Source organism: Lutjanus erythropterus, chromosome 5, assembly GCF_056507025.1.
Source record: "Lutjanus erythropterus isolate fLutEry1 chromosome 5, fLutEry1.hap2, whole genome shotgun sequence".
Classification (NCBI taxonomy): domain Eukaryota; kingdom Metazoa; phylum Chordata; class Actinopteri; order Lutjaniformes; family Lutjanidae; genus Lutjanus; species Lutjanus erythropterus.
The window spans coordinates 40,091,049-40,102,207 of NC_139321.1; the positions used below are offsets into that span (position 1 = coordinate 40,091,049).

The window sequence follows — 11,159 nt, forward strand, 5'->3', positions numbered from 1 at the left end:
TATAGGCTGAGGAATTGCCTTAAAACATTGTCTTACTGTTTTCTGTTAAATTTTCAATAAAACATCTCATAAGGTATTATGTTTATATCTTCTAATATGTGTATTATAAACCATGTTTCCTTTTGTTAAAGATTTACTTCTAAAAGCTGCTTATCTGCAATTCCAGACTGGAATGGCTTGCTTCAATATAATTTTCCAATATTGTAATACCCTTTGATGGAACAGATCATTTGTTAGGGACCTTTTTCTAAGGAGGTTATGGACCTTAAGCTGTTTTCATATTTCAGGAAGGATCTTAGCCAGTTTGTTTTAATAGTGTCATTAACACAGTAAACATCAATGGCTTTCAGCCCTCCTTACTCATATTCTTTGACCTTAAATTTTTTCCTGATGGTAGTTTTTATTTTCCAGAATTAAAAACATGCCGAGACACAAGAGGGCGGTAATGTTCGTCTACAGCTGGTTACCACCGCCGCTACGCTATGACGTAAGTTACAAGATGGCGTCGCAGTACTACCAAGAGATGCAAGACAGCTTCAAAAATAACAACAAAAGCCGCGAATTCCCGGCTCATACAGCCAAAGTTCATTCAGTGGCGTGGAGTTGTGATGGCAGGAGGCTCGCCTCTGGCTCCTTTGACAAAACAGCCAGCGTTTTTGTCCTCGAAAAGGACCGTTTGGTGAGTCGCTGTGAAATGTTCAGCTAACATGCTAACGTTAGCCTTGTTTCGATGAATGAATGGATGAGCCAGGGCAAACTTTTAACGGGTGCCAGCATGTTTACTCAACCAGCTATTACATAGTATAACCTTATAAGCAATTAGTAATGTCACACCACAAACATGTCGGCTTTTAAGGTAGCCATAGCGATGGAATTCGTCTTCCTGAAATATAACGCTAACTATCTGTTGGCCACAACGTCAGTTGTCTGTCCAGACTAACTAATAATGTCACAGCTCCTCAGTGCAGTGGTTGAAATAGTTGTTATTATTTAGGTTTCTTGAGGTGGGTGTTTATGATAAAATAAATCCCCAAACTACAGGATTTGTTAAGATGTCCACATTTCACATTAGCTTACCTTGTCCTGATGGAGCCCCTTAAAACTGTTTTAGCTGCGTATTTGCCTCTACTTTAATACAGCTGGTGTTCTTTGGAGCAATAACTATTTTTGTCTCATGTGTTGCTGTCTGGGTCTTAAACACACTTTAATTTGTGGTTATAAAATAAAAAGCCATTTTACTAATTATACCATTGTTACTTCTAAAGTATCTGGACGACACTTGGTTTAATTTTGTTACATAACGGCTAAATTACAATGTTTATGTTTTTGCAGTGTTAGGAACTTCATTGCTGTGATGGTGCACCAGTGTTAAATGAACACAGAGGAAACACTGTAATGGCTAGTTTAAAAATAAAGGTATAAATATTTAGCGTGTAGTTATAGTGTTTACTTGTGTTGTCTTTGACTAATATTTAAATTTGTTTGATGTGAAACATTCAAGTGTGACAGACATGCAAAAAAATAAGAAATCAGGAAGGGGGCAAACACTTTTTCACACCACTGTGTGTGTGTGTGTGTGTATATATATATATATATATATATATATGTATATACATGTATATATATAAATGTGCTGTGTGTGTGAAAGCACTGTATTTGCATTCATTTTGTTTAGGTATAATTATTAGTGATGGTGGCTTTTTAGACAGTTTGCTTCTAGTTTGATCTGCGACTTACAAGTGGGAAGTGTGCTTTTTTTTCAGGAAAAAAATCACTGTTTATGTGGTGTGTGTAACTTGCTGCCAACATGGCATTATTAGAAGCATCATCGTCTTCTAGAAATGTTCTTCCCTACCATATTTTCCTTTCTGATGGAGATACCTGAACCTTCTGTATTACCCAAAATGAAGTACCGATCCAATACCAGCTACTAAGTTGGTGACTTAGTGATACTTCACTCACCAGTCAAAAAATGGTTATCTGTTAAGTGGCTGGTAAAATTTAAACATTTACTAGCCATTTGGCTGGTGGATAAAAAAGTTTGTTTTGGACCCTCGACAGCATTGCATTTAAAAAAAGAATAAGTTATTTTTTAACATCTATATACAGCTAGCCATGTATGGATGTGACATGATTGCTGTTATTGTTGTATGCCCTGGCCTGGTTTAAAAATTGGCTTACAGGTTGTTGCAGAGATGTGGCAGGGTCCAGTTTCAGGGCTCATATATTACTTGGTATCAGATTGGTGCATAGACTCACATACTTGCCAATACCTGATCCAGCTTTTTAGGCTATATTGGAGACATTTCTGTTAATACTATTGGAACAACCCTACTTTAATCCATAAGGTATCAGGCCTGTGGGCTTAGGGTAGACATCGAGACTGGTCTAATGAATAGATTCCTTGATTAAATTTGAGTTTGCTTCTGTTCCTAGGTGAAAGAGAACAACTACAGAGGTCATGGTGACAGTGTGGATCAGCTCTGCTGGCATCCAACCAACCCGGATCTGTTTGTCACAGCATCTGGAGACAAAACCATTCGCATATGGGACGTCCGCACCACCAAATGTATCGCCACTGTCAATACAAAAGGTAGGTTCTTAGCTTATGTGGTGGCTCGGGTTTGAGCCACAGGGGCTTTCAAAAGTATATACCAATTGTAGTTTTTTTGGTTTTATGTAAAAATAACAAATAGCCAATTTGAACTGGAAATTAAACATCCTATGAAATAGTACAACTATTTGCTTTTATGTATTCAGCAAAATGCATTATTAAGTAGGAGAAAAAAAAAATCGATCAGTCGATTTGAATCGATTTTCCTTTGCCTGGTCTGATATTGATTCAGAGAATCCCAAAATTGGTCTTTTGATATATATGTCTTTTTACCTGCAGGTTGTGTGGTGCAGCCTGCCGTTTTAACCCTGTTAGTCTAGCGTGAGCAGCCTTTGGTATGAGATGCTATAGCGCAGATCTTGTGTTGCAAGATTTTGCTAATTTGTGTTGAGCAGGTCATGTTTAATAAAAAGTACATGGTTAGTGTAACTACTTTGGGGTCAGTTCTTAATGTACACATTAATATTTTTAATAATGCACCAGGTTAGAGGGTTACTTGTGCAATGAACAGCATTAGTTCTCTTTAAATATCTTTCATATCCGAACAAAATTGTTATTGTAACTGAAATATCCCCAACCAAATTGATAAAGAATGGAATTAAATCATTAATTGAATTGGAACCTTTTGAATAGAATGAAATCAGTTTGGGAAAATCTGAATTGATATCCAGCCTTATTATTAAGCATTGAAATGAGAAAACAGTTAATAAAGATATGTGTGTTTTCTGTACTGCCAAACGATTTTTTGTTTGTTTTGTTTTTTCTGCATTTATCTATTAAATTAAGATGGCCTGTCCTACAAATTAGATTCTACAGACTTAAAAAAAAAACATCTCTGCCTCATGATATCCATTCATGTAAAACTTTTTTGAAGGACATTTTGCCTTTAACAAATGTCACACCTCCTGTGATTTTGAAAATTGCAGAAAGCCATATTGCGATATTGATAAAATTTAGGTTAATTATGCAGCTCTAGTTTCCTGTCTTGTTTTACAAACTGGATGAAGTTGGTAGGAGTGGAGTGAGATGTGAGTTGTGATTACCACGAAAGCAGTCATGTAAACAGCAATGTTATGCGAGAACTTCTGTGGAAGTTAGTAAGGCTGCAAACTCGCCATCAGAAGCTTAACAGCAGGACTCCAGACGATAGCTCTCACAGTAACACTCTGAGTTACACCTCCTACGACTGACGGCACGAATGAGACATGCTGCTCCCTCCCTGCTGCTCTGCTTCCCTCTGCCCACATGAACAAGTTGACAAGTAAACTAATTTATACACTGCAAAATCTGTAACCCATACGTCATTTGATCTATTGAGTCTTAAAACCATGATTTCAGGGTATGAAATGGGAAAGATTCTATTCTGTTTGCAAAAGAAAAGTGGTTTTGTGGGGAGATTTTTCAAGCTGGTTGACAAGGAAAAGTGTTAAAAAAAAAATACTTTTGTTAGCATTGTTTGAACTGTAAATCCATGATAAACTCCTTTTTCCTTGAGAGAGATTTTTAAAACGTCTCAAATTTTTTCTTTTTAGGGGAGAACATCAACATCTGTTGGAGCCCTGATGGTCAGACCATCGCTGTTGGTAACAAAGACGATGTTGTGACCTTCATTGACGCCAAGACACATCGCTCCAAAGCAGAGGAGCAGTTCAAGTTCGAGGTGAACGAGATCTCCTGGAACAACGATAATGACATGTTCTTCCTCACAAACGGCAACGGCTGCATCAATATTCTGAGGTAGGAATCAAACAGAGTGAAGCAGGAAAAGCAGAATTTGGCACCAGGCAGTCCTGCTGAATTGAATTTATTTTTTCCCCTACTTCTAAGTATTCATGAAAAGCTGTCTGAGTGCTGTGCTCTGAGTGTTCACACTCTGACACCTACCAGCTGCAGAGTGAAGCCTCTGTCCTCTGAAGGTGTGATGTCAGATACTTCCTTTGATTTTCCTGCACTACTGTTCCCCCAGATATTTTTTTCCACAGGTCCAGTTCTGTTTTTTCAATAGTAAAAGGTTTGAAATAATTTTACAATTGAGTTTAAATGACTCACTACTTTTTGGTAACATGTCATAGAGAGGCTGCACTTTTTCTGCATGCCGGGTTACTCTGGTGTGATGTTGGTGAAATAAAGTGCGAAAGGCACCTGCTAACACTGAATCTTGTGCTTCAAAACAATCCAAAGCACATAAGAAAATCATGCATCCATCAGTAATGTTGCTAGGTTTGCATCCTGCATCTATGACATGTTAAAGACCAGAAAAACATAGTAAACCCACTGTCAATGCATTCAGGTGACACAGCCTATTTATTTCCTGAACATACTACGTTATCAACAGCATCCATGCTGAAAACATTGAAATAAATAAAATCCATGCTGTGTGAAACACCACTGTTTGAGCCACCAGAGAACAGAGAAAGGGTGGTATTTTTTCATCTGGGTCAGGTTGTTGGAACTGAAGTGAGCTGAAGTGAACTGTTGGGCTGATTTGGACTGGGTGTGTCACTGAAGGCTCATTAGTGACTGACTGTTAGCGAGGGTGAGGGGAGGCGGTGTCGTTCATGTGTGGGTTCGTGGGGCTTATATAGTGTTGTGGGACCATGGCCTTGGCATGTCACTGAGACATGTTTCAGGTCTGCTCAAAAAATTCTGACCACAGAAAAAGTGAAGAATAGTTTCCTGATCCAACTCCAGAATTCAGTACTACATAGTTTTCAGTGTTTCACTGTGTTTTCAGCCACCATGTTCTAACATTTGTAATGTATTTTCAAAGAAAAACTCCCTTCTTCCTTTTCAGGGACTTTAACAAATGTATATATATTTCTCGCAAGATGAGATTTCATTTTTTCCTCAAAAAATCAGTGAAAGGAAACCATTATAAAACGCCACCAGAGCAAAATATTAAACATTTTGCTGGCGAACAAACTGAACATATTTAATGCTGTATATTAGTATGTCATGATGATGGCAGTGTTTTGTAAATAGAGTCTTAAGATTTAGGATTTTATTTGTTTAATTTTCAGATTCATTTTAAACACACATGAATGTAACTACAGTTATAACTATATAACATGAAACAGCTCAACAGCTGAACATCACTATTTGGCAAAAAACACTAAGTTTATTTATTGGGGACCCACTCAAGTGACCACCTGTGGGTCCTGGGGACTAAACTACATTGAAAACCTCAGCATCAGTGATCCACTACAGCAGCATATCACATGTGCTCAAGAATTGCATGTTTAGGACAATCCTTATTTAAGTGGCACCACATGGCATAGTTTTTGATACAACGAGCGAAAAAACATTTGTACTCTATAATCAAACCAAGTTAAACAAGCATGAAATGAAACACATTTTTATTTCGGACCCATCTCCACACAACGCTGTGGTTCCCAAAGAAAAAAGCCCACCCAGGTGAATGGAGCTTTTCTTTCGCAGTTATTGGGTTTTCCACAATTTCTTATTCACTGTTGCCTCACACTTTATCACTCGCTTGTATACAGCACATTCTTTTTCTGATTAGTGTAGAAGGTAGAGTTAAAAGAAATTTCACCTGGTGTCAAGAACCTGTTAGATCAGTGTAACTTGTTCAAAGTCTCTGGTGTCTGTTCTGTGTAAAAGTGTGTTGTTGTGTGGTGCAGAGCTGAAATGAACAGTGTGTTTGTTGGCAGTTATCCAGAGCTGAAGCCCATCCAGTCCATCAACGCTCACCCGTCCAACTGCATCTGCATCAAGTTTGACCCCACAGGGAAATACTTTGCCACAGGAAGTGCAGACGCCCTGGTCAGCCTGTGGGACGTGGAGGAACTGGTGTGCGTCCGATGCTTCTCCAGGTCAGCCCTGTTTGTTTTATCTACTTTGTGTTTAATTTTTTTTTTTTTTGGCATGTTGATTAATAGGTGTATATTACGGCATGATAATATGACTCAGACCACTTTATTTAAATTTTCCTTTTTTATTGATCATGGATTTCTTTTCATTGTTGCTGGTGCCGTAGGCTGGATTGGCCTGTAAGGACACTGAGCTTCAGCCACGATGGCAAGATGTTGGCCTCGGCCTCTGAGGATCACTTCATAGACATCGCAGAGGTGGAGACAGGTCAGTACAAACTGTGGCTGTCTGTTTCTGAAACTTGCAGCAGGTAGTTGTTGGTTCAAAAAATGCAGCTGGACAGTAAAAGTGTTAATAAACAGTTATTTGATAATAAAACCTCAATTGCATCTTTAAAAACATATACGGTGTTTTTGATTTTAACAAATGTTACTGAGGCAGGAGATTACATTTTTAGATCTTTTTTTCATTCATACATTTGTTGGATTTTAAATGGAAAATCCTCCTTGTACTTTTGAGTTTCTCATCCAGTGGGTTTCTCTTGGTTACCTGAATGCCAATGCAAAATGGCAACTCTAGGAATAAAATCTGTTAAAGGGATAGTTCACGCAAAATTGAAAATTCAGTCATTATCTACTCACCCTCATGCCAGTTGAGGGTCCGCTTTAGTTTTCACGTCCACAAAACACTGCTGGACTTTCACAGGAAAACAGTGTTGCAGAATCTCCCAAACAATGGAAGTGAATGGTGATGAGTTTTCAAAGGAAAAAACAACAGATTAAAAACATAAAATGCCCCCATATTGCTCGTCTGGTATAATCCAAGTCTCCTAAAGCCCCATCATGCCAAGGTGATAGTTGTTGTTATATACACCATGTTTATAGCCTGAATCTTCACTATAGATCCTTAGCTTGGAGCCACGATCACATGCACACTGTCTGAACTGTATGTGTGTGTTGTGACAGTGTGACGGTGTGCAAATGGCATGTTGGGGCTTTAGGAGACTTGGATTATGCCAGATGGGCAGTATGGAGGAATTTTATGTTTTGTTTTTTTTTCTTTTTAGTTTTTCCGTTTGAAAAATGGTCATTATTTGCTTCCATTGTTTGGGAGATTCTGCAACACTTTTCTTGTGAAACTTCAGCAGTGTTTTGCAGACAAAATAAAATAAACCTGACCCTCAATCGACTTGAGGGTGAGTAGATAATGACTGAATTTTCATTTGTGGGTGAACTATCCCTTTAAAATCTGAGGGTGGCTTTCATAAAGTCATGCTTCACATCTGTGCAACAGTAGTTAGAAAACTATTTGAGAGATCTGCAGTTTCTAGAAAATACAGTTGATGTTTTAAATCCCAAACCCAAGTGGAAGGAAAAATTGAATTGTCGTCATCAGTAGCTGCCTTTTAAAGGGTAACTTGAGTATTTTTCTTTTCAGTCTGGACCCTGTGTTCACATGTTTTGTGTCTAGATGACAAATGCAGACAATTTTTAAATTGGTCCAGTGTTTAGGGACATAGGCACTTGCACGCCATCGTAGTGTGTCCACATAAAGAGCTTATTTCTGCCACTGACAGGCTCAGATTTTAAGATTCCAAGTGTCTGACAACATTATGGAAAGGTTATAGAGAGAGAGACCTTTTTAAAATAGTTTTGTTAAAGCAGAAATGGCTGATTTATCACTCTTGCAAAGCCACCAGATGTCATTTATAGAAACAGCAATTTTATCCTCATGAACACAATTCATTCAAACATTTCTCCAGGCTGCTTCTCTGATGTCCAACCTCCCTCCTTCACTCTTCTACCAATATTTTCACATCACACATCATCACAATACCAGAAAAGTCTATTCTGACCAAACCAGAGTTGGTGATTGTTGGGACTATTGTCAAAAGAATAACAAAGATCTTTTGATGACTTTTATTTTATTTCTGTCCAGTTTGGTGAGAGCAATAAAACTGTTTCTTGGTAAACAAATAGGATCTTAGTCTTTATCAAAAAGGTCTATATCTGCATAATGCTGTCAGACACTTTGAATAACAATCTGCACCAGTCAGCAGCAAAACAAGCACTTTTAGTGGATGACATACTTGCGTGAACTTGACCCTAAAGATTACATTAGGGCCTGTTTTGTGAATAACCAGCTAGTCTTTCTAAATACAGAACCAATTTCAAAAACTGGTGTCATTAGTCACATAGACACAAAAACATGGTAAAATAGGTTGTAAGATACAGAAGTCCCTTAAAATCTTAAGAGATTTTTGTTTTTTCAGTTAAATATGTTCAAGATCATAGATACTCAAAGAATGGATTCAACATAATTGATAGCTGTCTTTTAACTGTTCTGTGATGGTTGATTTTTGTTTTTACTTTAAAAAAATGTGACGTCTTTATCACTTCCTCTACTGTTGAATGTGTGTAGGGGAGAAGCTGTGGGAGGTGCAGTGCGATTCTCCAACCTTCACCGTCGCATGGCACCCCAAGAGGCCACTGCTGGCCTACGCCTGCGACGACAAGGAGGGCAAATACGACAACAACCGTGAGGCGGGAACCGTCAAACTGTTCGGCCTTCCCAATGACTCCTGAGACAGATCAGCTGAGTTTTTCCTGCTCAAAGTCTAGTGAGCAGTCAGAGCAGAGAAGAGAGCGAAGTAAAAGAAGCAAACAAAAACGAAACCCTGCACAGCCTCACAGATGCTGCTGCTTTGCTTTTTGGCAGCAGCATGTAAAGCCACAGTAACCTTTAGCCACCAGCAGATGGTGCAGCTGTCCTAAGTTTCCTTTAAAACAGCTGCCTTCATTCCGTTTTTTATACCCACATGAAAACTCCCAGTGCTGTAATATATTGTTTTTATGTAAAATATGCATTGTTATTTGATATTAAAATCGACCAGTTTATAAATTTTGTGTGTCTTGAGCTCTTACTGATGAATTATTAATTATGATGCTTTTTAAATGCTAATGAAATTCTCTGAGGTTGGTATCCAGATGTTTGAGTTGCAATGAGATCTGGTTCTTAAACAGAATAAATTGTTTTAGGCTAATATAGAAAATGAAACAACACACATACATTAAAGTTTCTTGCTATGAAATGTGGGTGGCAATCTTAAATGGTCAAATTCAAAAGGAAATATTTATATTTATGGCATCTCTTTAAGACTGTGTTGCCTTTAAGCAGAGCTGTAGAAGGAAGCTGATGTAATTTTTATGTTGAAGGACCAGCAGAGAGTCTGAGCAGGAAATATTTAATTACTATGGACCTTGATCCATCCCTGCCCGCCTGCAACCTGTGTGTTGTATAATAACAGGAGGAGGTGGGGGGAGGTGAAATAAACATACACACCAACGCACAACCCTGTAGCTCATCATTCACACGTTTGCATCCAGAAAACACTCCCACTCCTGCCTCTGCACACAAACCAAACAGCAGATTGATGTATTTGTTTTATATGTGGCCTTGTTAAATATTAAACAGTTCAGCAATATTATAATGGGGAGTTCCTCCCTCACTGAAGCTATAGGAAATCATTTCATTCATGTTGTAATGTGTGTGTTCTGGGTTTTTATGTAAACTGTAATGTTTTTCTGCTGATGAGGGAAAACAAGGTATCTGAAGGTGTTGCACTCAGGTTAAGTAGATAAACTGGTTTTTGTGCTGTGCATTAGTGTTTACATTACAGTAGACTTTCTGCTGGAGTTCATAGTTACTTTTCAGCAGCAAAAATATAACTACTAAGATCTACTGTCTTTCTTTGTTGTGTTCTTTCATCTCAGAACAAAGTAGTGATCGTCACCAGCAGATAGTGTTAAAAACCTTAAAACACGGGGTCTCAGAGACTTGACGACATGGACTTGAGTGCCAACAATTGAGGTCTGCACAGAAAAACCCAAAAACTTGTTATAGGTTTTGTGATTGGTTTGATAATGGCATTTAATATTAGATTCATGAGTACAAAATTCACCTGTACAGATGAGGTAGATGACTGTTTGTGTCCAAGGTCCGACTAAGTAAGAGTTGATGCATTTTTCCTGAAACATTTTCTCCTCAACCGTACAGCGTTTTTGGTTTATTTGCTCTTCCATCTTCTACATAAAACTGCTGAGTTGTGCACCAAAATACAGCACAGACATTGATGAGAGTATAATTAATTTCAGTGATACTTGGGAAGTGCCACCACTTGCCATGTAACCAATAGAAGTAAAAACATTTGTTCGTAGGGTTGGGCATTGAGAACTGATACCAAATAAAAATCCATCCAAAGAAATCATGAAGAAATTTAAATTTCACTTCTGTTTATTGTTTCCAAATTTCACTCAGGCTTGATTGAAATTAAGCCGTGTACTTCAAATAACTACTGTGACCTGGCTATCTGCCAGGATGTATAGACATGTGAGTTGAATGTATGCATGCCTCCCTGAGTCTTGTGACGTATGTTCAGACTAGAAGCAATAAAGCATCAGGCTACAAGTAATTTTCAATGAAAGTCAGCAACACTGAGCATGAAGACACTGATGTCACCAGCGTATCGGGCATGAGGCACAGATTTAAACTATTTTCAGTGCTCTGATAATGCGGTGACATGTCAACCAATCATATGTTTTTGTTTTACCGCTTTGGCTTCCTGTTTCCCCACAGTTCCTTTGCCGTGTAAAAAGCAAATTGCTATTAGCCAGTTTCCAGTAATCCAAACCTTCTCTCTTACTGTGACATCACC

General features: G+C 38.2%; 1 protein-coding gene across 1 annotated transcript; it reads left to right on the forward strand.

Annotated features, from left to right (window-relative positions):
* Window positions 1-465: 465 nt before the first annotated feature.
* thoc3 (THO complex 3) lies at window positions 466-9,346 on the forward strand. Its single transcript, XM_084719806.1, has 6 exons — window positions 466-679; window positions 2,437-2,593; window positions 4,147-4,351; window positions 6,286-6,447; window positions 6,612-6,712; window positions 8,867-9,346. The coding sequence occupies exons 1-6, from the start codon at window positions 500-502 to the stop codon at window positions 9,028-9,030; spliced, it is 969 nt and encodes a 322-aa protein (XP_084575932.1). The 5' UTR covers window positions 466-499; the 3' UTR covers window positions 9,031-9,346.
* Window positions 9,347-11,159: the final 1,813 nt, after the last annotated feature.